At 45.3% G+C, this 25,955-nt stretch overlaps 1 protein-coding gene across 11 annotated transcripts in view; it reads right to left on the bottom strand.

Moving 5' to 3' along the window:
- PPARA (peroxisome proliferator activated receptor alpha) overlaps positions 1 to 25,955 on the bottom strand; it is a 66,976-nt gene that overhangs the window by 12,279 nt on the left and 28,742 nt on the right. For 6 of the 11 annotated variants that reach the window (XM_074326570.1, XM_074326567.1, XM_019739211.2 and 3 more), the window contains 4 exons: positions 13,860 to 14,105; positions 8,318 to 8,478; positions 5,932 to 6,070; positions 4,946 to 5,148 (listed from right to left, as the gene is read on the bottom strand). In XM_074326570.1, the coding sequence (XP_074182671.1) occupies positions 4,946 to 5,148; positions 5,932 to 6,070; positions 8,318 to 8,478; positions 13,860 to 14,067 (711 nt within the window). In that variant the 5' untranslated portion in view covers positions 14,068 to 14,105. Of the gene's footprint in view, positions 1 to 4,945; positions 5,149 to 5,931; positions 6,071 to 8,317; positions 8,479 to 13,859; positions 14,109 to 25,955 lie in introns of all 11 variants that reach the window. The other 5 variants (XM_074326573.1, XM_074326568.1, XM_019739214.2 and 2 more) reach the window with 2 other exon arrangements.

Raw genomic sequence — 25,955 nt, 5'->3', positions numbered from 1 at the left:
GTTCTGCTTCACAGAAATTGGAGCTCAGATTTAAGGCATGTGTCTAGGATGGATTAGAGAAATGCTTTTAACGGATAGATGGCAGACTTCTCTTAATTCCAGAAAATATACCATTAGGCCACTCTGATTTTATTCAAATCACAGGCTTTTAAAAAGTACATTCAGCAGGGGGGGAAAAAAGAGTTCCATCCATGGTCAAACAATTTGAGAAATGCTGAGTTAAAGGAACCCACGGTCTCCCAGGGTCTGTCACGTAATGAGTGTGTGCTGTGACTTTTCCAGAACAGGGCAGGGCAAGCACGGTTCCAGAAGTGTTTGATTACAGATGTGTTTTTTGTCCACAGTGTAAGCCTAAGTAGGGGGCCCTGTGAAACAGGACACATGCACTGGACCGGCTCTATGTGCAACACACTCTCACAAATGGCGGCTTCAATGGTAACAAATACATTTTTTAAAAATCCTCACTTGGATTTTAGAAGGCAGGCTCCAGCAACAGGCAAAATTAGAAACCCTGTGAATCCTAATGAAAGCTAGAAACTGTAGACTCACACAGTTGAAAATCTGCCCAACTTTACTGATAGTCTTCCTCAGACTACTTATCACAGCCGTGCCACTGATAGTGACTTTGGAACGCGCCTTTTATAGCCCCGTTGGAATACGACGATATCTGACATCACAGGCGGTCGTTTCAGATGAGTAAAGCATGCTGTAAAGATTTTAAACAGCATGAGGCAGAAGTGGAGCTTCCCCTCAAATCACTGCACGCCATGACCAACAGCTCCCAACGGACAGTTCCCCCAGCCCACACCTGACGCTGTTATATGTGTGTCCTACTACTTACAAGAATTCATGTCCTCAAAATCAGCCTGTAAGTGTCTCGAGGTTACAAAATCAAAATGCGAAGGACAATAGATCACAAACAGCCAACTAGGCTTTAAGCTATAGCCAATCAAATAATTTCCTTTACTTGTGTCCACACTTTCTCTATAAAAGTCACTCCCCTCGCTCCTAACCCCTTCTGTTTTGGCACTGACAGATTGGAATCAATGTTTGCTCAAACAAACTTTTAAAACGTTAAAAAAAAAAAAAATTCATGTCCAAAACACATTGAAACAGCATTTTCTATCAAACATTAGGCAGCATGATCCGTTAGGAAGCATTTGTGAATTACGGGTAGAATTGCTTTGGATGGAGTTACTTAATAAGCCTTTGGTTAGGTTTTGCATTTCTAGAAATGGTATAAAATATTAGGCATGTTTTCAATCTAAACACAACTTATGTAGAATGTATAATATTTCGACCTAACACGGGAGGAAAACCGCTTGACGTGGTGTCAGGCAGCATCTGCCGAAGGGACAGTGCTACTCCAGGAGCGCGTGGGAAGCCCCTGTCCCAGAGGTCCCGAAAGGTTGACAATAATGTTGGAATTCCTCTTTCGACACTAGTTTTAGAACCCATTCTCAGCCACATATCAAAAATTAGCTTTCTTGCTTCATTTATTTATTTATTTATTTATTTATTTATTTATTTATTTTTCAAACAAGACACTTTATTCTATTTAATCCCAGTGTGCAAACCAGGCTGGCTGCAACTGACTCGTGGTTTTGTCTCAAATTCAATTATTTTCTCAGAGGGTAAAAATTTCCCATTACTAAAGATATTCAAAGACTCTAAAGACAATTCTTGACCATTTTGAGCAATACGGGAGTCTATGAAATAAACATACGCTGTCCCCTTCATTTGAACTGAATAAAGGTCTGAGGTGTTTGTCAGATTTAAAAAGTAGGACTACTTAATTGTCGCCTTACACTTTAAATTGCTTAAGTCCAAACAGTCAGTGCTAGACTGTTTGTTTTTTGTTGTTTTGTTTTGTTTTTAACTAGGCACCCGTACCCAGTTTTCAGAGGTGCAGCTAGCTTCCAAAACCAGAGGCCTGAAGTCTGAGTGTGCGTGAGTGTGCGTGAGTGTGCACGTGTGTGCGCATGAGTGCCTGTTTGCTGGGGCCCAAGTCCTTGGTTGCCGAGAAGCAAACATCACAGAAAAGGCGCTGACTTCAAAGCTCCTCACACTCATTTGCATGTTGCTCGCTTGAAAGTCATTCTGGAACATTCCTAACAGCTCACAGATAGACTCATTACCTTTTCAAGGTGCTGTTGAAAGCACCTCTTTTGGAAGCCATGTTCAGAGGGGACTACTATTCCCCCAGTTCCTCAGCTCTGCTTCTGTCCCTGTCACCCCCAAATCGAGGGGCAGCGAGTGTCCTGAAGAGCTCTGACCTCACAACAAAGGGCCCAGCTCATTTTCTGGCCCACCATTCTGAACTCTCAGGGCCTCAAACCAGCCTGTGTCCAGATGGAAACAGACGTTTGCTTTCCATCCATCACCTGACTCTCTCAACTGAAACCCATCTTTCCCCAAAGTGCCTGACCCTACGGGGCTTCTGCGCAGCTCCCCTCCTCCTCCAGAGGCCCTCTCCCCCTCCTGGTCCCCCGAGCATCCTGGTAGGTTCCAGGGCAGCTGGGGTCTTTGCTTCCTCTGCTCTGCAGGCCACAGAAGTGGTGGTCACAGAACAAAGGAATGGTCTGCAAGGATAAACCCAGCTCCTGACTCCTAGCAAACCAGAGCCCTGCTTTCAGACTGAACATCTGCCCATCGCCCATCTGTCTCCATCAGGCCTCACACATCTCAGGGCCAAATCTGGGTGACCGTTTGGGAGCTCGGTGCCCTTGCCTGTAAGGCCCTGCAGGGGACCTTCTCCTGGGCCGGTGAGGAAGCGAGCCCAGTCCTGGCTGATGGCAGGGGCTCCATCTTGCTCTGGGGTCAATGCCTGTCCCCGACACAAGTTCAGGTTTGTCATGGGTGCGTGACTAAATCTGTTTATGGCCTGGACAAATGAATGATCCCCCGCCCCCAACAACACACACCCTGGCAGCCTGGCGCCCCTGCATTCCTGTTAACATTACACACGTGCTCCCCACACCCCCAGCCCACAGATTCGGATGTTTGGGAGACAGACTTCGCCTCCCTGGTCCATCCCTTCCCTTGTCACGGAGCACTGATGAGGGCTGTGATATCACCCCAGGTTGGAACCTTCGTGAGAAGGTTACTGAGTACTGGGCCACTGAGCACAGGTCAAGGTGAGTAGGTCAAGGCCTAAGCTTGGTCTTCCCAATACATTTCCCACCAATAGACTGCAGTGCTTTGTAAACCTAGTGCAAGAGAGGCAGGCTGCAGTGTCCAATGTCCACTGTGGTGACAAAACCAGGGTTCTGGGCACATTCGGGCGGTGGCAGTGGGCGTCCCGCCCGTCGGCTCTGCCTCCAGACGGAGGGAGCACAGAGGCTGTGCCGCACTGGAGTCTCCCAGGTCTGAGGCGCATCGGGCAGGTGGGAGACTGGAGCTGGGCCATCCTCAGACAGACAGAGGCCATGGCGAAGGAAGTGAGCCTGGCTTGGAGCCAACAGTGCACTCGAATGCAGTGGGTGACCCCGGACATTTCCTTTCAAAATGGAGCCTGGGGTGCTCTGGTTGGCAGTTCTCCTGGCTGGACACCAAATTCTGTGTTTCTGATACAGTGAAACCCAATCCTAGATGTTTGGGCTATTACTTATCTCCTTAAACCTAAAATACAGATTCTGTCAGAGAGGAAGCGTGTGTGAGAGAGTCTTTAGCTGCCCAGATTGCACGGGCTCTGGCCGAGGGGGGGGCCGGGTCCTTCTAAGATCTCAGTGGGATATGTAGAAGCAAATTCATGTTAAACAACAGTGTTTGGTAAGAGGAAAGATGACCTGTAAGTTTGCTTTAATTTCTGACAATGCAAGGGAGACACAGAAGATCTCAGAAAGATCTCAAAGAGGTCAAAATTTTTGGTTACTCTAATTTGGGGCTATACTAATCATTTCTAGGATACAAATTCAAAGTCAAAAGGTTACTCTGCTTTCACCTTTGTGATCCAGAAAGGGTTGGATCTGTATGAGCCTTGGGCTGTCCAAGGTGCGTATCTTCACTGATTTAAGAGCGTTTGCTTGAACCCTTCTAAATGGCTCAGCCTATGTAACTGGAGAAGTGACTGAAGAATTTAAAGACTTAGTAAAAAAGAGGTTTAGTTTGTTTGTGAAAGTAAACAGCTTGTGAAATACTTTATTTTCCTGTGACTAAAAATTCCAGCTTGTAATTCCCAATGAGGATTGCTTCAAGCTGTTCATTAGTACAAATGAAATCTGTGTCACCATGCTCAAAGGAACAGGCGAAATATCCTTATTTGCCAGCCTTGGGCAGAACCCCTCTCTGAGATTGGTTCTGTAATGGAGATAAAGACTAATTAACTGTGGGGGGAAGGTACGATGGCGCTCGGCTGGGCAGGTGATGAAGTGTCGCACTCTCAGACGCTCCTGAAAAGGCCCAGAACTGTCCAAAAAGACAGTAAGGTTTTTGCAAACAAATGACCCTTTCCAAGCCCTGAGATGTCACTGCCTTGTCCTTGAAGGAAAGCAAGATGTGTGTGCGTGGGGGGCGGTCAGAGAGCAGGGAGCAGTTTTAGGAGAAAGGGTACAAGAACACATTTGGAATGAGATATGAATGGTTTCATTTCCTGGCATTAAAATAGGTATTAAAAAAAAATGTACTTCAGAAACAACCCTAGAATATGGCAAGCTATTCACTAGATTTAAAAAATTTTTTTTTTCTGTATTAATTACATAGTCATTATAATAACTTGGTTGCTAGGAGCTGTGGGGTGACTCTGACCCAGGAGACAGGAACTGTTGTTAAGCCACAGGTCAGAGTCTCTGAATGAAAATGTTCCGTTTCTGTTGCGTTGCCTTGGGGATCAATGTTTTTTTCCCAACATTTAATCCTCGTTTCCTCAATCCTGCTCTACAACGCTAGTGACAGGGTGCCGAGGGGACACTTCAGAATCAACAGCAAACACGGCAAAGACACCTACTGGATTGTTGTTGGCTTTTCCCGCCAGGATGACCCGAGCCTTGACCTTGTTCATGTTGAAATTCTTCAAGTAGGCCTCGTATATTCTTTTGGCGAGAGATTTGAGATCCGCGGTTTCAGAATCTTCCACGTCATGTTCACACGTAAGGATTTCTGCTTTCAGTTTTGCTTTTTCAGATCTTGGCATTCGTCCAAAACGAATTGCTGGGGGCAGGGGGAGAGACGGAATAACGTGGAACAGACAGACATGAACAACGCAGCAGTGACAATGACAGCGGGTTGCATGGAAAGTTCACGCCAAGAATTAAAACTATGAGTGAGAATGCATAGGCAAGGTGAAATCCATCTCTCAATACTACTCAACTTTCTACTTTGGAGAGGTGAAAATAAAACTCAAACTCCATAAATCCTGGACCTTTTTTAAAAGGTTAAAATAAAAAGCGACAGCATTCCTCATTGCATTAGAGGACGGGCTTAAGGTTGGTTACTGTCGCTCATCCATCGTTGGTCCTTTAGGCTAAGGAGATGGAAGTCAGCCTTTGAGTGAGTTCATGAGACCGTCTTCTTTTTTTTCAGAATGTAGACATGCAACTTGCATGAACTCATTATTTTAAATTTACCTTCTCATAATTGGCATGTTCTAAAATTAGAGTATGACTGAATATAATTAAATTCATAAAAGGGTAAAATGTTTGATGACACTTGCTTTATATGTATGCTATGAACATTAAGACTTTCCACTGATTTCCAATTGGTTGTAAGCTCTTGTATCAAAGGCTTATTGTTTGAAGTTTCTAACCGTAACTCCAAGTGCTCTGCTGAATCTCAGTTATCTAAGACTTTTATTTTCTTAGGTTATAATGGTTACAAAGTTATCCGGGTATTAAATGCTACGGCACATTCATTCCAAATACAGTCCCTTCCAACTGAACAAGGAAGGTAAACTGAGGCATGGACTGGGAAAACGCAATAGACAACCTTACCTACCGTTATGGGACATCCCAACAGAAAGGCACTTGTGAAAACGACAATATTGGCACTTATTTCGATTCTTTTTCTGAATCTTGCAGCTACGGTCACATTTGTCATAGACCAGCTTTAGTCGAATAGTTCTCCGGAAGAAACCCTGTGATATTAATATACAATTTATTAAGTAAATGTCATTGCTTTATTCACGTTTCTTGTTGTTTAATTACTGTCTCTTGAAAAATAAACTAAATTTAGAGAAATAGTTCTAAAAATAATTGGGACAAATGGAAAAATTTTAATTTCATTATATGTAGAACTAAACAACAACAAAATGAGGCAAAATTCTAAATAATTCCTAAATGTCCTTATCTGGTTTGTTAGTCTCCCAAAGAGTTATTTAATCCTGTTAAGATTTACACAAACGTAACTTTTTTCTGTCATGTGACATATCCATATTTGTGACTAAAAACTTTCTAGAAATTTTTTGAGAATATTAACTCCCTAAAAGACAAAAATTATAATACAATAAAAGGAAGTCAGCTCTATGCAAACAATTTTCTCGCTTTATAAAAGCACCTTAAACTTTACCCAGTAAGAAACATTATTATTCAGTTGATAAAAAACAAAACTCAAGTAACTTAACCATGCAGAAAAGGCTACTTTACAAGTTGGTTTTTCAAAGGTATGTGGTTAGAAAACTTGTGAAGGAGTTTATATGTGCACTAGGTTCTTTCCTCTTTGCTTTCCAGTCATTCTTCCACATTTTTGTGTGGTAGGCCTGACTGGCCCCCATGAGAGGGAATGGCAATTTCTTGGGAAACGTAAGAGGAAGGTTGATATTTTTACTTGAGCAGTTATCTAGTTTGTAAAGTAGGATGGCCAAACAATGTATGAGATTATGAGGGAGGGTGAGGAGAGAGAATTTAAATGTCAGGAGGCAGAGATACCCTGGCTCACGTGGCCCATCCTACTTGTGCACCTCACCTGCTCGGGGCAGGATGTCGGTCTGTCAAGAAAGCAGACCATTAACGGCTGTGGCATTTTCCAGGAGTTAGTAAACATGTCCAGCGTGCGCAAGGAAAGGCGATTTCTGATGTTAACCAGACATTCAGAAGACTGGCTGTCCCATGTATCATGTACATGAAATGCCCAACCTGAGAATACACATATAGTTCTACGCGTATGCGACGGTGCAGGGAGGCTTCAGGGAACCACAGAACGTGGTCCTTCTGCCCTCAGGCTGGAAAGTCACGGGAGGGCCGGTGACCCGGCAGGCTGAACACTGAAGGACATGGCTGACCTCCTGTGCTGCTGGCCCTGGGTCATGTTATGCGTAGCGGTCTGGCTGAGCTAGCACGGGAATGAGGGCATGCACGAAGATGCTCGTGAATTGGGTGCAGAGACGCCCCGGCGTGCAGGAAAGGCCTGCTGGGAGGTCAGGAGCAGCTGGGGAGCAAAGAGCACTGGGTGTGGCCATTGCCTGGCGTGTGCTGTGGGATGCTCAGCAAGACGCTGCACGTCTCTGATCGTCAGAACCACTGCCCTCCCGGATGTCCCGGTGAGGATCGAGAGAGTGAAAAAAAGCTCTCTGACCTCGTGTCCAAATGGAGGGATCACTCTCCATGTGGTTTGTTTTCCTTTAAAGAACACAAATCTCTACGTTATTTACAAAGTGCAGTCCAGCAACCTGTCAAAGCCTCTGAAGAGAGGAATGAATCTGTCACCTGGGTCAGATTCTTGTCTGTGGCTTTCTGCAGATCCATTTTTTTTTTTTTAATTGGGGAAGGGGAACAGGACTTTATTGGGGAACAGTGTGTACTTCCAGGACTTTTTTCCAAGTCAAGTTGTCGTCCTTTCAATCTTAGTTGTGGAGGGCGCAGCTCAGCTCCAGGTCCAGTTGCCATTGCTAGTTGCAGGGGGCACAGCCCACCATCCCTTGCGGGAGTCGAACTGGCAACCTTGTGGTTGGGAGGACGCATTCCAACCAACTGAGCCATCCGGGAGGCAGCTCAGCTCAAGGTGCCGTGTTCAATCTTAGTTGCAGGGGGCAGAACCCACCATCCCTTGCGGGTCTCAAGGAATTGAACTGGCAACCTTGTGGTTGAGAGGACGTGCTCCAACCAACTGAGCCATCCGGGAGGCAGCTCAGCTCAAGGTGCCATGTTCATTCTTAGTTGCAGGGGGCGGAGCCCACCATCCCTTGCGGGAGTCGAACCGGCAACCTTGTGGTTGAGAGCCCACTGGCCCATGTGGGAATCGAACCGGCAGTCTTCAGAGTTAAGAGCACGGAGCTCCAACCGCCTGAGCCACCGGGCCAGCCCCTGCAGATCCATTTTTGTTATGACAAACACTTATGTATAAAATATAAGGAACCACCTTTGTCTGCCTCCAGGGCCCTCCGTACCTTGCAGCCTTCACACGCGTGAACCCCGTAATGGTAGCCTGAGGCTTTGTCCCCACAGATCCTGCATTCAATGTTCAACGCTGCACTGGAAGACTCGTCGGCACTACCAGGAACCACAGGATAAGTGACCGATGAGGGACTTGAAGCGGGTGAAAGGGTGTCTGAGAACAGACAGGAAAGGCTGATTAATTTTCCAGGCATCCATGCCTAAATCAGGTTCATAAGGAGATGATTTCACATGTGACGTATCTGGTGGGCAGGCATCAGCGAGTCGGGAGGAGCTCCCATCCTGAGTCGGCCCGTCCTGAGCCGTCCTACCCTCTTCTGTGTTCCTGGGACTGCCATCATGCTGGCATCTCCAAAGTGCCTGCTGAGCTGTCCCTGCATCTGGACACGCAGATCCAGCTGCCTCACAGGTACCTCCCCGCCATGGGGCTCCCAAGGCCCCCACACTTGACATATCCTACAGAACTCATTAGTTTGTCTACTTCCTTCCAGATTTTCTGCAATTTTTAACTCAGTAAATTGCATCAGAATACAGTATAAAAATCCATGTGGGCCACACCAAAAGCATAACCCATGAAAGAAACAAAATAAGTTGCACTTTCTTAAAATTAAACTTTTTGCTCTGCAAAAGATACTGTTAAGAAAATGAAAAGACAAGCCACAGACTGGGAGAAAATATTTGCAAAACACACATCTGATAAAAGACTTGTAATCAAAACATACAAGGAAGTTTTAAAACTCAACAATAAAACAAACAACTCAATTAAAAAATGGGCAAAAGATCTGAATAGACACCTCAATTAAAGAAGATATACAGATTGCAAGTAAGCATATGAAAAGATGGTCCACATCACTGGTCATTAGGAAATTGTGAATTAAAACAATAGTGAGGCATCACTATACACCTATTAGAATGGCTAAAATCCAAAAAACTGACACCACCAACTGCTGGCAAGGATGTGGAGCCACGGGAACTCGCATTCATTGATGGTGGGAAGGAAAAGTGGTGCAGCTACTTGGGAGGACAGTTTGGAGTTTGGAAGTTTCTTACGAAGAAAAATGTCTTACAGGAGTTACATTCCTAGATATTTACCCAAGTGATTTGAAAACTTATATCTACACAAAAATCTACACAGCTTTATTCATTTACAGTAGCTTTATTGATAATTGTCCAAATCAGAAGCAACCTAGATGCCCTTTAATAGGCAAGTGGATACACAAAAAGCCAGTCTGAAAAGGCTACATACTATGTGATTTCTGAATAATTGACATTCTAGGAAAGGTAGAACTACAGCAATGATAAAAAGATCAGCTACTGGGGTGGGGGTGCGGCAGGCAGGGTTGAAGAGGTGAAGCACAGGGGTTCTTGGGAGGTCGTGAAACTATTCATATGAAAATGTAATTGTGGATACACGATACTATGCATTTGTCAAAATCCACAGAACTTTACAGAATAGAGTGAACCTTAATGTTACAAATAAAACAAAAATAATTCAGGAGGTCGGGGAGACCAAGATGGAATGCTGAATGCAACACAAGAATGTGACTATATTACAAATGTATGAACCAAGTCCCCTAAAAAAGGTGGGGAGACGGTGTTGACCTAAGGAAACTTGGAAATGAGTGGAATCTGAGACTAAAGGCAAAAGGCACCGTATGTTAGCTGATAAAGTAGCTAACAGGGGTATGGGTTAACAATTCTGAAACTGCTAAACATGGACACTGAAAAATAACAATTAATTATATGAATAGTGGATGGTGGGAGCCAGGTTACTCACTATTGAAGTGGGAGGGTACAGATAAACAAAAGGAACAGGCTAGAATGATCCACGATGGATTAGAGCTGCAGACACCAGTATAAACTCATGTGTACCTTAATATAGATGCAGACGGCTACATATGGAAAATGTATAGATATGTGTATTAACATGATTTATTAGGTTGGTGCAAAAGCAATTGCAGTTTTTGCAATTATTTTTAACCTTTTAAACCGCAATTACTTTTGCACCAACCTAACAGTATATGCACATATGTCTTTGCTCTGTCAGCTGAGAGAGCCTAAAGCAAAGACACTGCAGCAGCAACCAGAAATCACTGGAGGGGACAATATCCAGGGCTCACACAGACCTAGAGATAGTCCTGGTCCCACCGGTCACAGTGGAGAGCCTCAGAATTCACAGGGCATTTGATAAAGTACTTGAAAGGGCTTTGCCTCAGTACTTAGGAAAAATTACCTCTAGAATCAACACTGCTATAGTCACATCTAACAAAGCTTATAAACAAGACCTGAAAGGATAAAACATAGTTTCTAAGTAACTTAACTACATCCTAGAACAAAGCTCAAGAATACTTATAGAAATACAAAAACATCCATCAACAACACAGTTCACAATGTATGATATCCAATAAAGAAATTACAAAACACACAAAGAAACAGAACTAACCCAGAAATGAAACAAACGATATAACTCGTGGACAAGACATTTTAAAAAGTTATTATGACTGTATTCTAAATGTTCAAGAAGCTAGATGAAAGACTGAAAATGTTAGGTGAAGGCAGGGGGTGAAAAAAGAACCAAATTATGCCTTCAGTGATGAAAACTATATCTGATGTGAAAAACACACTGAATAGAAATAGGAGTGGGTAAGACAATGCAGAAAAAAGATTTGTAAACTTGAAGACACAGCAAAATAAACTATCCAAAATGAAACACAGAGAAATAACCCCCCGCCCCCCCAAAAAAAACCCCACATAGCTTCATCTGTGAAATTGACCAAGCATTTAAGGAAAAAATCCAATTCTACAGAAATACTTCCAGGAAATCAAAGAGGAGGAAATACTTCCTAACTCATCCAGCAGTCCACCATTAATCTGATACCAAAACCAGACAAAGACTTTACAAGAGAAGAAAACTAGAACCAATATACCTCATGGACATGGACATAAAAATTCTTAACAAAATGTTAGCAAGCTAAACCCAACACTACATAAAGAGGGTAACACATGATAACCAAGTAGGATTCATCCTGGGAATGCAAGGTGGTCTTAACCTTTTAAAATCAAACAATGTAATTCACTACGTTAACGAACTAAAAAAGAAAAACCATTCGATTAGTTTACTAGATGCAGGAAAAGTATCTGACAAAAATCCAACATCAATTTTTGATAAAAACGAGGATTAGAAGGAATCTTCCTCAACCTGACAAAGGACATCTATGAAAAACTATAGCTAACATCATCCTTAGTGGTGCAACACTGAATACTTTCCCCGGAAGATCAGGAACAAGGCAAGATGTTTCACCACGTCTATTCACTGTTGTACTGGAGGTTCTAACCAGTGTAATAAGGCAAGAAAAAGAAATAAGGGGCACCCAGCTTGAAAAGGAAGAAGTAAAACTGTCTTTATGTACAGATGACATCATTATCTGTGTAGAAAATCTTAAAGAATCTATAAAAACTACTAGAATTAATCAGTTTAGCAAAGATTCAGGATGCAAGATAAATATTCACAAATCAATTGTATTTTTCTAAATAGCAACAAATGATCAGAAGTTGAAATTTTAAAAATACCATTTATAATAGCATCAAAAATATGAAACACTTAACAGTAAATCTGATAAAAAATGTGAAAGCCTGTACACTAAAAGTTACAAAACATTGCTGAGAGAAATTAAAGAAGACCTAAAGTAAATGGAGAAATAAGTTCATGGTTCAAGACTCCATATTGTTAAGATGTCAGCTCTCCCCACATCGAGCTCTGGATTCAACACAGCCCCAACCCAAATCTCAGCAGGTTCCTTTGGTATAAATTGACGAACTGATTCTAATATTAATATGGAAATGAAAAGGACCAGGAATACTCAAAATGTCTTCAGAAAAGAAGAATAAAATTGGCAAGCCTGTGTTACTTGCCTTCAGGCCTTATTATAAAGCCATAGTAATCCGGGATCTGTGGTATTCGTGTCAAGTGAGACAAATACATCAACGGAACTAAGTAGAGAGTCCAGAAATAGACTCCTACATTTATGGTCAGTTGATTCTTGACAAAGGTACAAAGGCAATTTGTGGAGACAGCAGATTTTTAAATAAACTGTGCTAGAACAATTACAATGCAAAGAAAATGGAGAGAAAAGAAATGAATTTTGATCCATACATAAAAATTAACTCTATGAATTTTAGACATCAATGTAAAAGCTAAAATATAAAACTTCTAAAAGTGACTTGGGGTCAGGCAAAGATTTCTTAGGTGTTACACAGAAAAGCACACTCCGTGAAAGAAGAAAACACTGATATTAGACTTCATAAAAATTAAGGACTTATGCTTTTTGAAAGACACTGCTAAGGGGAAGAAAAGACAAACCACTAACTGGGAGAAAAAATTTATACATCTTGCAGGTAATAAAGTACTTATATTCAGAATAAATAACTCAACAGTCAATAGTAAGAAAACAGCTCAATTTAAAAATGGGCCAAAGATTTGCACAGAGACGTCACTGAAGAAGGTATACTGCAAATAAGTGTACGAAAAGATGTTCCATGTCCCCCGTTCCCTGTTCTTTGCTACCACAAATATGGTTACACTCAGACTCTTGTACACACCTCCTGTAAACAATGTCTGTCCCCAGTGAGCTTGCTGGGTTTCAGAGCACACGCACTTCCGGCTACTCTCTGCACACAGGTTACGTCCGTGTGCACCACTGCCAGTGGTGTAAATGCTCCCTGTCGTACAATCACCAGGGTTGGCTGGCGCACTGTCACAAAAACTGTCTTCCTGAAGGTGGGAATGCGCGAGAAGACAGTCGGGGGACATGTGCTCCAGGCCAAGAACTTGACACAAGGGGAACCGTGAGAGGAAAGAACCTGAGGCCTCTCACCAAATACTGCAGGAGAACCTTCTCTCCATTCCCCAAGAGCCCCTGTCGAAAACCACACACGCACCTCGTTCCCAACCACAGGTCTCAAACCCAACGTCTTTATCCCGACCCAAGCCCCACCTCTGCCAGAGGGCCCTGTGGGGTCAAGGCCACCACAGACGGAGCCTCCTTCAATTTCAGCTGCAGTTTATACCACATCCTCCTGGGTGGGCTTAAGTGCTGCCCAGAAGGATGAACTGTTTCACGATGTCTGATTTCCCAATGATGCCACAGGTTCCCTGAGTACACCCCATGCTTTATTTCTATCTGTCTCATCGTTCTTAATGCAAGAATTGGGGAGGTGGTTCACATACATTCCCAGATTTAAGAGGAGTCTCTGCTTTGAAGAAATATAAACTCACAGCATTTAAAAAAAATGCATCTGACTTCCTTAACTGAATTTCAAACATTAACTGATCTGTGGATAGGTTTTAAAAGAAGGCATACTATGAGATGCGAGACACACCTGAAAGCTTAAGGCCCCTGGCAGTGGATGTTATGCTTTAGCATATCTAAAGGTCTCATTGCAGGAAGATGGGACTCTTTTCCAGCTAAAGAGGACGTTTTTCTGTGCAGAAGAAAACATTTCCAAATGAAGCTTTCTAGGAAACAGCCCACTTACCTGTAATGACGGACCCATCAGATCCTGGGCCACTTCCTAAATACTGGTATTCTGTAAAACTAAAGCTTCCGGAACTGTCCTCACCAATGGACTGAGAGATCTCTTGGATGGTTCCCATTTCTTGTAGAAATTCGTCAGATAAAGGGCTTTCCAGATCATCAGCCTCGAGGGGGGAGAGGGGGCAAATCGGGCTTTCTGTGTCCACCATCTTGATTTAATGGTGTGGGTCCCAGGATGGAGCACCACCTACTGGGCGGAGAGAGAAGTAATCGCTGAAACTGACATACGTACAAGAACATTGGTTTTCCGTTAATGAAAACAGCACTTGTCAATGAAGACATATAAAAAGTAACACTGTTGACCATCTTTCCTAGGCTTGAGTCTTGATAAGCACACACAGAACGTTTAAGGTGTCAACCCTGACCAGGCCGGGGATCGGTCACTCGTCACTGAGCACACACTGTGTGCTGAGCTCAATCCATTGTTCCTGGGATGGACAAAACAGAGGTGATCTCCCGAAACGCCCTTCCGGTGGGGACACAGACCGTGAACAAATAGACAAGTACACAGATGGCATGTCTGATGGCGATTCGATAACACAGCAAGAGTATGTGGGAAACAGACACTGCTCTGTGCAGGCAGGGCAGGGAAGGCCTCGCTGATGAGGACAGTAAGAGCTGAAGGAACAAGGGAGTGAGCTGTGCAGATGTCAGGGGGGAGGGGGGAGAATGTTCCAGCAAATCAGACAGCAAGTACAAAGGCCCCAGGATAGAGGCAGGCCAGTCGGTAACTTCTAGGAATGAGTGAGCCAGTGTGGCTCAGGCTGAGGGGCAGTCAGCACGTGCCCTGGGCACAATGTTCCACGTTCTCCGTGTACCCTTGGCTGGTGATAACTCATGGACGTAGTCCTAGAAAATGACTGCACAGTAACAAACATATCGTAGTTTTAAAAATTCTAAATAGGTGAGTCCGCATCAAAGCTAGACTGCTTCAACTCGCAAGTGAAAGAATACTCTCCATGTGGGTACTGTGACGGCTGAACCGTGACTCCTCCCCCCCGAGTTCATGTGCCGGAGTCCTAACCCCAGCACCTCAGAATGTGACTGTATCTGGAGATAAAAAAGAGACGATCACAGCCAATGAGGCACTGGGGGGACCCTAATCCAGTCTGACCGGTGTCCTTATAATAAGAGGAAACTGGCACACAGAAAGAGACACCAGCGACGTGTGAGGACAGAGGGACCACCATGTGAGGACAGGAGGCGAAGACAGTGCCACCGCAAGCCAAGGAAAGAGGCCTCTGGAGAACCAGCCCTGCTGACACCTGGGTCTCGGACTTCCAGCCTCCAGGGCTGGGAGGACACAAATGTCTGCTGTTTAAGCCCCACTCTGTGGTGCTTTGTCATGGTGGCCGAGCAAACAGGCACAGGCGCAAAGTCAAACAGTAGCTCTTCCCAGGCTGGTCGGTGTCACGCTCTTAATCACATGCTGAAGCCACCTCCTGTGACCTGCAGACTAACGCCCAGTCTCCTCAGCACATCTGCGCCTGTGTGACTGTCTCCCACCTGACTGCACCTTCGTCACTGTCCCCCCGTCCCCCGTGCCCCCGGGAACAGAGGCACAGGCCTGGCCGGGTCCAGACCTCACCTGCACTGCTCCATCTCTGGGCCTTCACCACGTCCACCCAGAGCCCAGCGACCAGCGAGGCTGGCGGGTGACATAGCTTCCAGACTGGTTTCCATTTGAGACGCTCACATCACGGAGAGGACCAGACCGTGGGGCCAGCGGCTCCCATCACATCGCTGCCAGGGAACGCGGGGCCCCTCTGCCGAGTGAGGACACCCCCCAAAGCGAGCCCCTCACCGCGCCTATGTGGGCACAAGGTCATAGCTCAGGGTCACAGCTCAGCCTCCGGCAGAGCAAACAGCAGCCTCGAGTGCCAAGATGAAGGCTGCCTTTAGAAATGAAAACCGGGTGCAATTCACACATTTTTGTGAAATTCACACCCCATGCTTGGATTTCTGACATGAATGATCCCAGTTGACAGTACCATACAAGGAAAAATCAAAGAGAACCATTAGCCTCCCAAAGGATTTTGAAGTTTCCTTCTCTCCAATGTATGAGTGTAAATCAGGCTGTGAATCTGTGCGTTTTTTCTGTCATATTTCATTCTGCATTGTATCTGAAGGAAGGCAAGAAACACCATGGGTGAGCATGACTTAAACACCATGGGAGAGCATGACTTCAAGTATTTTCCACCACGAACACAAGGTTCCAAACCGCAGTCACTGACTGACTTCCAAGAAGTCCGGCCGAGTGACCAGCACACAGGCGGCTGACGCTGTGTCGTCGGGGGCTGTGGCCACCTCCTCGTCCACGCCAGTCTCCTCAGCGCAGCAGTGGGGGACGCACGGGAACAGCGCCTTCTGTCCTGCGAATGTTCTCTCGTCCAGCCAGGAGAAAGTGACCTTTGACTAATGGAACGAGTTAGTTTCCTTGCCATCGCATTCACAGTTACGATGCTTGGAGACCTTATCATTTCACTTTGCAGGTGGTTTTAAAGCACACCTTGGATTTCGTTAGAGGAACAGCGGTCCTCCTGGGAATAAAGAGCCAAACAAGATGACATCCCTCCACAGAGTGAGGCAATACCGGCCTGAACTCTGGCCCGAGGACCAGCTTTCCCACAGATCACTGAACACACTGGCCCCTTCTCGCTTCCAGCTGATGCAGATAAGAGACGTTCCCTTTGAACGAGTCCCCGAGGCAGAGAGCAGGGCACACGCCCACCGGCTTGGCCTGCGGCCCCAGGCATGCCCCAGCACCCAGCTCTCCCCCATCACTGTCACTTCTGCTCGGGGAGCAGAAGTATCACAGGAAGTCCCCACGTCTTATCTAATACCCACAGGACATGCCACTGCCCCCAGTTCAAGGAGAAAAGCAAACGAGGCACCAGTTACCATGTCCCATGCCCAAGTGCTTTGGAGGGACAAGAGGTGTGACAAACAATCTCTTTTCTCGGCAGCTCCTAGTCTGGCCCAAGAGGCAAGACCGGATGGCTTGAGAAATAACCAGAGAATGCAAAGGGAACTCAAATAGGTCCTCTGTTTCCTAGCACGCAGAGCAAAGGGAGCGCTGAGAAAAGGCAGAGCTTCCGTCCCTAGTTCCGGCCAGTGATGGTCTGTGCCGTCCTATCAGTCTTTCCCTAACCCCACACCCTCGGGTTTGTGATGCTTTTTTTTCGTTCCCATCCAACTTAAATGTTGGAGCTGCCTGCTGCATTTCAGAAACTCACATTTGAACTACTGAAATTCTATGTGTAGGTCTTAGTAATTGAACATTTATCTATCAAAATATCCCTTTGTGACCTATGAAGCAGGGTGGAGAACATTTTTTTTTTTTAAAGAAATACGAAAGGAAGGAAGGAAGAAGAAAGGAGAGTGGAGGGAGGAAGGAAGATAGGATTACATTACTGGTTTATGTTACCTAAACACAAGGCAGGTGAAAACCCTGCGAGAATTTTCACATCACTTGACAACCTCTAACACTAAGGCATTTTCCATTTCGGGAGAGCAGGCTAAAATGAGTTGTTATTGGCGTAATGAGCTCTTATTTGGGAAGCCAAGGACGGCTGGATGCACTCTCCCCTGGGTTCGCCCAGCACCCAGATTCTGGGCCCAATTCGGAGACAGCCCTAAGTGTATGCAGTTAGGCACTTTCTACTTCTCCCACTAGACCGTGTACTGTGTGTTTCTTGAAGGTAGGATTTGTGCCTTGCTCATCTTCCTATCCTGACTTCTAGTCCAGTCCCTACTGTACAGCAGATGATGGATTTCTATTTCTGACGCTCAGCTACGCCTGGCACTGAGGCATGCTCAGGAAGGACGCACTCCCCCAGAAAGTAACTAGGTGAAGGTCTATGAGAACTCACCTCGGCTCAGCATTAGCACCTCGATTGCAAAATGGCATGCTGTCAGCGTTCCAAAGACAACAAAACATAAGGGTATCTGGAACAGAAGTCAGAGTGGTTCTACCTTGGGAAAGGGATCAGAAATTTGCAGCGTGAATTATAATCATCGTGGGGACTTAAAGCACGCAAGAGGGAAAATAATCTAAGCATAACAGCAAAGGAAGTCCCAAGTTGGCAGGGATATGGGAGCAGAGGTGATGCTGACCAACAACTTTCTGCCCAGGGAGAGGACTGTGCCCACAGCCTGGGCACCGGCTGGCACACAGCAGGCACTCAGTACAGCCTGCTGGGGAGGGGCACGAGCTCCATCTGACTCTCTACCTTAGAAGCGGCAGGTAGAGAACTTGGGAAACGTTCTGTGATGAATGAGTGAGGTGCTCTGTCCGACTGGAATAAAAGATGATGGAGGGCAAATCCCTCCGTTGTTGGCTCCCAAGGGCGTCACTGCGTCCAGCCATCTTTCCTCCTTGCATGATTAATGGAGTTCCGTGGACTCACAACGCTCATTGTAAATATTTTCTGAAATTAAATATTTAATAACTGCTAAACACTGTCCCAACTATCAAAATATTCTTCTGTGCTTGGGATCAGATAGTCAAGAAAAAGAACAAATACAGCTGGACATGAGTTTTCACATGAGGAACTTACATTTAACGCAAGAGGATCCAGATAAATAGTTGCAAACATTAGACTTCCCTTTGCTACTAGTTATCTTTCTGTAACCAATCCTAATATACTGTATTGTAAAACCCTCTCAGATTGTCACTTAATATGCCTAGTAATGCTATCTTATAGAAATCTATTTGCATTTTCTTTTGCTAAATTAAGCCTGATAAGACTTCACTGAGTGATTTAAAGATAAAAGATGGAATTTTTGTCAAAGGAGTACCTTTTATGTAGCAGACAAGACATCTCTTAAACAATGAATTTTTCTCCAATTCCAATACACTATCTAATCAGATTCTTTACACTTTTTCTGTATACTTTCTAGATATTAGATCTAATACTTAGAAGGCTTTGCGCTTGATTTGTTGGGCTAGGATTTAAGACAACATTTCAAAGCAAACAAAAGAGTGCTAACAAGCTCTCTGCACCTTCACCTGGCACCAGGAATTCACCAAAATAGATTCATCATTACCACTTGCATAATGACTAACACGCTAACAGAGTAAAGAAAAAGCCTACGAGACACGCTGAAAACAGAAGAGAGAAGAACCGGAGTACAGCAATGGTAAAGAAACGCGGGACTGCGTATTTTAGTGAAGTAAATCACACACATTATGAGTACTTTGCACACCACGTAGGTTTCACCAGCGGTATCTAGATCTTTCCCAACAATGCCCCAGGCATCGGAATTTTGTAATCAAAAGAATCTAGCATGTGAAAATGGGTGACAAGCCCACGTAGCACAGAAGAGGGCTGAGGAGGGCCTCTGTCCATTTATCTAAATGTGTGAAAAGAGTGTTCTCCACCACTTCCACGGGCAACTGCCCATTTTACACAAGGTTCACGCTGTATGACAGTATGTATTACTTCCACTCCAAACCCAACACTCGCCTTATTTTCTTAAAAATGCAGTCATTGGTTTTCAATACAGTAACCTTACCTCTGTGGGTGGTGACACCAGAATAATTAAAGGAAACCTGCAACTCTGGACACCAACGTGCCCGCTGCAGTGAAATGTGAGCCGAGAAGCTTCTCACAAGAATAAAAAGTCAACAGAAATGAAATTCATATTTAACATGTGAAAACTCTGACCCAGTACAGATGGAATCAGCAGCGATGGGGCGACGCTCATGTATGTACCAGCCAGTCGACAGAGGAGCAACGGAGGGCCGGGGCCTGGCCAGTGACAAAACTGAATGACATTCCTGACAGGAAAGGCCTAATGGGCTTCGGCAGGAAGAGAGCAGACATGGGATAGGCTGAGCCTTCATTTTCAGATCACCTTTGGGACAGGCAACCGTGGTTATAAACTTCATGCAACAGACAGGCACACACCTGAGCAACGACCGTGCCTGACACCAGAGAACACACCTGACGAGGTACGTGTCGTGCGGGGAGGCCTGCAGGGTCTCTGGTCCTGCTCCCCACATAACACAGGACATGGTGAGGCCAAAAAGGAACACCCACGGAGCCATAGGCAGGGGTCATACCACTACGGTCTCACTGGAGGCTGGGTTCACTGGACGTGCGACCTGCTGTCCCTTTTGTATGCAACCCACCGACGACTCTCTTTCACTCTCCTCCGTAGCCACAGCAGTTATATTAGCGGCTAACTGGCTAACTGGCTACAGCTGACGGCCATCTACTACCCGAGCCAGCACTCCTCCACGTGAGGCCGAGAGCCTGGAAACTACTTTCTGGGGCTCTGTCCCCATAGTACGTCAGCCTTGGAGGGGCCGACAGCCCTGGCGGTGGGTGTGAGCAATGGGAGGGAGGGCAGAGAGGAAGACAAGAGACACTGACAGCACCCGTGGGCCAGGCCCGCAAGAACAGTTCCGTGTACAGGGGAACCTCGGTTTTGAACGTAATCCTTCCGGAAGACGTTCGAGTTCTGAAACGCTGGAAAACAGCTGACAGCTCAGCCTCAGGACCTTGCACTCAGCGGAAGCCGCATGACATGTTCGACTTCCGAGGGATGCTCGAAAACCGAAGCGTTTACTTCCGGGTTTACGGCGTTCGTAAACCGAAATATTCATCAACGGAGATGTTCGAAAACCGAGGTACCACTGTATTGTCTTTCATCTGCCCGATACCGGGGCAGGGTAGGCAGTACCGGGCCCATTTGCAGGGAGAAAACAGAGGATCAGAAAGGCAGGTAACTTGCCCAGCTCGTAGGTGGGGGACACGAGGAAACAGACCCTCGCAGAGGAAATGTGAGGAGGGCTGGAGCACGGGGAGTCCTGGAGGGACCGGGAGGGCTCCATAAAGGAGGGACACCCAAGCTGAATCCTAAATGGTGACTAGAAAGAAATGAGGCAGAAAAGAGGGTAAAGGGCGTTTCTACGAAAAGGGTAAGGCCACGTGCATATCTGACCCAAAACAGCATTGAATCAGTAGCTGAGAATGGCTGCACCACCCACGTTGAGAGCTCAGTTACGTGTTACTGCGTAACAAACCCCCCAACTTAGTGGCTTAACACCACTACTACCACTTTATCTGCTCACAATTCCGTGTCAGCCATTTGGGCTGGGCTCGGCTTGGCGGGTCTTCGGGGGAAGAGAGAGTTGTGGGAGGTGGAAGATGACGAGTCCAGTGGTAAACTAGTGTGGGGGGCGTCTGAGGATCACACAGGCTGGCCTGTGGGCCTCAGCTCCTCAGGGAAGGTACGATGCAGCTACCAGTTTTCACCTCACAGGGTTCTTAGCAGCAGCAGCGTGTGGGGAGGACGCGCGGCTCATCCTCGGGAGGGCAGGGCTGTGTGTCACTGGAACGCTAGGCCCTCAGTGTCCATGGCTGTACATCGGTCAGCAGACCCGGGAGGGGAGGCAAGGTACCACAACGCAAGGGGGACTCAGCGAGTGGATGCGTTGGAATGCCCAGCCTGCGTCTCCTCTTCCTCTCTCCACCTGTCCCCCACCATCTTATCTGGGAATAGCTTCCACTTGAGAAGGAAGAGCTAGACACCAGCCGTCAGCTGTCAGGAGCCTCTCTCTCCCCTCCCAGCCTGATCCCCACAGGAAGCCAGAACGGTCACCCCCACCCTTCTGCCCGCGGCCTCACTCAGCTTTGTAGTTCCTCACTTGTACATACAAGTAGAAAACCAAAAAGTACCAGACTTCTGAGGAAGGCCTCTAACATGAAAGAGACACAGCCAACAGATACAGGAAAAAACCACTTGGAGGAAATAATACACAAGAGGAAGAAAACTACAAAACCAGAGGAAGCATTAATATCCTTGGAAAGATAAGATACTGCACTTGTGAGAAAACAGGAACCTTCAAAGAACAAAAACCTCTCCTGGGAATTAAACACATGACCACAAACTTAACAGAAGGGTCGGAGGAGAAAGGCCATAATCTTCCACAAAGAAAGGCGGAAAGACATGGAAAATGGGAGAAGAAAGAGAAGAAAGTGAGAGGACCAGTCCAGGAGGTGAACCCCACCCCCGTGAAGAGCTCCCAGAGCGAGGGCAGTGAGGTGACCATCAGCAAATGAATTCAACGACACTTCTCAGAAATGAAGGTCATGGGTTTCCAGCTTGGAAGAGGCCATAGGTTCCCAACAGAATGGATGAGTACAGACCCATCAAGGCAGATGACTGGGAAATTTCAGAGCACATGGGGCCAAAGAGAAGGTCCCACACGTTCCTACAAGCTTTTGGGGTGGGGGTGGGGGACATATCACATGCAAAAGATTAAATATCAGAACACTCTTAGATTTCTCACCAGGAGTCAAAAGACCACCTTTAACACGCAGAAGAAAAATTACTCCCAACTCTATAGTCAGATAAATCATCCGTCAGGTGGGAAGGTAGAGCCGTGCCTATTTATTTCTGTAGTGTGGTGACTGTCTCTCTCTGAGACTCTAGAATCTCTCCCTCCTGTAATACTTGGTATTTCCCTCGTTCTGGGAGAAATGGTTGGTGAACACAGTTTTTTACGGAGTTATGGCATGTAACTCACAGCACCTTGTCTAGACATTGAACTTGCAGTGAAGTTTTCAAAGTTGCTTGTACTTCATTTGCATCATGTTATTACAATTTTATAGACCTCTGTGGGTCAATGTTAGGACCCTGTCATCATCAACCAGCATTCAAACACAGTGTGGGGACAGAGCCAGGAGTGCAGTTTCCAGGCTCTCGGCCTCACGTGCAAAGGTGCTGGCTCAGATAGTAAATGGCCATCAACTGTGATTGGATGGCCATCAGCTGTGGCTAGTTGGCCGTCAGCTGTAACCAGTGAGCCATTGGCCACTAATATAACTGCTGTAGCCACACTAGCAGCAAATGGGGGCTAGCAAGAAGATGGTGGCTGAGCTAGCAAGAGCAGATTGCAGTTAGCACGGCGGATTGCAGGTAGCAAGTGGGGTTGGTTGGCAGAGAGAAGTGGACAGCAGGTTGCAGATAGTGTGGCTCCTGCTTCCTGTGTATCCAACCCAGCCGCCAGTGAGACTACAGTGGTGTGACTCCCCTACCTATGGCTCCGTGGGTGTTCCTTTTTGGCCTCACCATGTCCTGAGTTTTTATGTGGGGAGTGGGACCAGAGACCCCGCATGGGACCCTGCATGACCCACAGTATTGCTATTACGTAAACTTCTGGTGACGATGGTGGCGGCCAACAGTCCTTATCATGTGCCGAGCATGTATTAACTCATTTCACCCTTACAACAACCCCGAGGGAGGCACTAGTAAGATGTTTCGTTTACATACAAGGAAACTGGAGGACAGACAGGTTACAGTAGGTGCTCAGGGTCTCAGAATCAGGGGCGCTGGAGTTTGAACCCAGCCAGCAAGCTTCGAGCTTCCGTTCCCACCTACCACGCTATAATCCTCTGGATAACCTACTGCGTAATGTTCTCCCAGGGTCAACATTTCACAGCTTTCAACCCAACAATCAACAATTTAGAGACTTACCGATCTTGTTTCTGAATCACCTGCTAGTGGTTGTTCCTTCTGTTTCTTTACCGTTTTTCCGAAAATAAGACCTACCCGGACCATCAGCTCTAATGTGTCTTTTGGAGGAAAAATTAATATAAGACCCGGTTTTATTTTACTATAATATAGGACCGGGTCTTATATAATGTAAGACCCGGTCTTGTATTAATTTTTGCTCCAAAAGACGCATTAGAGCTGATGGTCCGGCTAGGTCTTATTTTCAAGGAAACACAGTACGTTAAAAGTAGATGCTCCATTGCATGAATTTGATTCTTTGCCAGAATCTAAAGTTTAGAGATGAGAAAAAAACAACAGTCTTGTTCTAATTTGTTTTTCAAGTCAACACTGGAGGTTTAAAGTAATGGCAAGACGAAATGTGAAGGACTTACTGGAATTCCCAGTCCTCATGCCACTAAATGTTTGCATATTTAGTGAAGAATTGTCTACTCGTTCCGCCAATGGAGTCAATTTTGTAAGTGTCCTCACGTTGGGCCCTTGAGTCTTAGATGAAGACCTCAGAGCCAAGGTTACTGTCCCAGCACCGATGATGAGCCAATCGTTTTGTTTTATAAAGCTGACTTTATTGACATATGATTGGCATACAATAATCTCTACTTGTTTAAAGTATGCAATTTCGTAAGTTTTGACATGTGTACACTCGTGAAACCACCATCACAATCAAGATAGTCAACACAGCCATCACCCTAAAAGTTCCTCGTGCCCATCTGTAATCTCTCCTTGCCCCTCCATGTCCCCACCCCCCACCGACTTGCTTTCTGTCACTACACATCAGTTTGCACTTTCTAGAGTTCTATATTAGGAGAATCATCAGTAGACACTCATTTTGGCTGGCGTCTTTCACTTAGCATAAGTACAGTTGAACAACGCAAGGGTTAGGGGTGCAGGCCACCTGTGCAGTCAAAAATCCGCATGCAACTTAAAATTGTCCCTCCACCAGGTTGAACTTCCAACCACCAGGTGACCCTTGAATAATGTGGGTGGGAAGTGCATGGATCAATCAAACTGCATGGGTCAACTGAAAACAATCCACGTGTAAGTGGACTATGCAGTTCAAACATGCACTGTTCAGAGTCAACTGTATATTGAGATGCACCGTTGTCATGCGTATCAGGAATTCATTCCTTTTTACTGCAAAGTAATATTCCCACGTACAGATAATGGCAGTTTCATCCAGTTACCTGTTGCTGGAGCTATAAATTGCTCTCAAGTTTTTTTGTTTTCTGTTTAATTTTAAAACTGTTATTTAAGAAACAAACACAGTACCACCCCCCACCCCCACCCCAAATCCATCAGACGGTACACTAAAACTACCGTTTCAAAAACTGACTCATCAAACAAACATAGAACAACAACACTGTTAAAGTGTTTAAGAGTCTGGTTAAAGCACAAACCATATTACGTATTGGAAAACCAATCTCCAAGACCATCATTTCCTGGTAGTAAGAAGATCACAGCTTCGATAAGCATCAATAAAGCAAGTCCATGTCATTTGCTTTAATTTGTTTGGCCTACTAATCGCTCCAAGACTTCTCGTGAATGATCTGTTATCGGGGCCTCCATGGAACAGTAGCGTACGTGTCTGCTAGTAAGGACAGCCTCTACAGCCTCCTCAGTCAGATTTATACAATGTTCCATATGAATCTCATGTATGCTCACGGCAAGTGGCTCCCTCGAGTTTTGACTGGTACAAATAAAGTAGCTATAAACAGCAGGTATGTTCCAGTCTCTGTATGGACACATATGTTCTTTTCTCTTGTCTAAATACCTAAGCATGTGGTTGTTGAATCATAAGGCAGGTGTTCAACATTTTAAGAAATGTTAACCTGTTTTCCAAAGTGTTTGTATCACTTTACATTCCCACCAGCAGTGGTGAGCGTTCCAGTTCCACCACATCATGGCCAACATTTGGAATGGTCAGTTTTTTAAATTTCTTTCTAATGGGTAAGTAGTGGTATCACACAACCATTGTGGAAGTTGTGAAACATTTGCATGGGGACTGTAGGTTGAATTTTCAGTGCCCTGATGACTAATGATGGTGCGCATTTTTCACACGCTTATTGGCTATCCATATGTATCTACTTTGGTGAAGTATCTGTTCTAATCTCTTTCCTATTTTTAAAAACTGGGTTGTTTATTTTCTGATAAGTGAATTTTCAGAGTTTTTTCCTGTATTTTGAGTATATGAGGTCTGACAATTAAGTTCACGAACTTGTTGCAACGATGTTGCTAACTTTTTTTGGTATCACAAGGATTATTTATTATGAATTTGTACCAACTGGACAATTAACCAAGTTTACTATTTGGAAGTACTGAAAAGGCTGCATGAAAAAGTTAGACGACCTGAACTTTTCACCAACAATTCATGGCTCTTGCATCACGACAATGCACCAACTCACAGGGCTCTGTCTGTGAGGGAGGTTTTAGCCAGTAAACAAATAAATGTATTGGAACACCCTCCCTACTCACCTGATCTGGACCCCAATGACTTCTTTCTTTACCTGAAGAT

This window comes from Rhinolophus sinicus, linkage group LG02 (assembly GCF_036562045.2).
Source record: "Rhinolophus sinicus isolate RSC01 linkage group LG02, ASM3656204v1, whole genome shotgun sequence".
Classification (NCBI taxonomy): domain Eukaryota; kingdom Metazoa; phylum Chordata; class Mammalia; order Chiroptera; family Rhinolophidae; genus Rhinolophus; species Rhinolophus sinicus.
The sequence above is the reverse complement of the archived record's forward strand: the minus strand, read 5'-3'. Positions and strand labels throughout refer to the sequence as shown.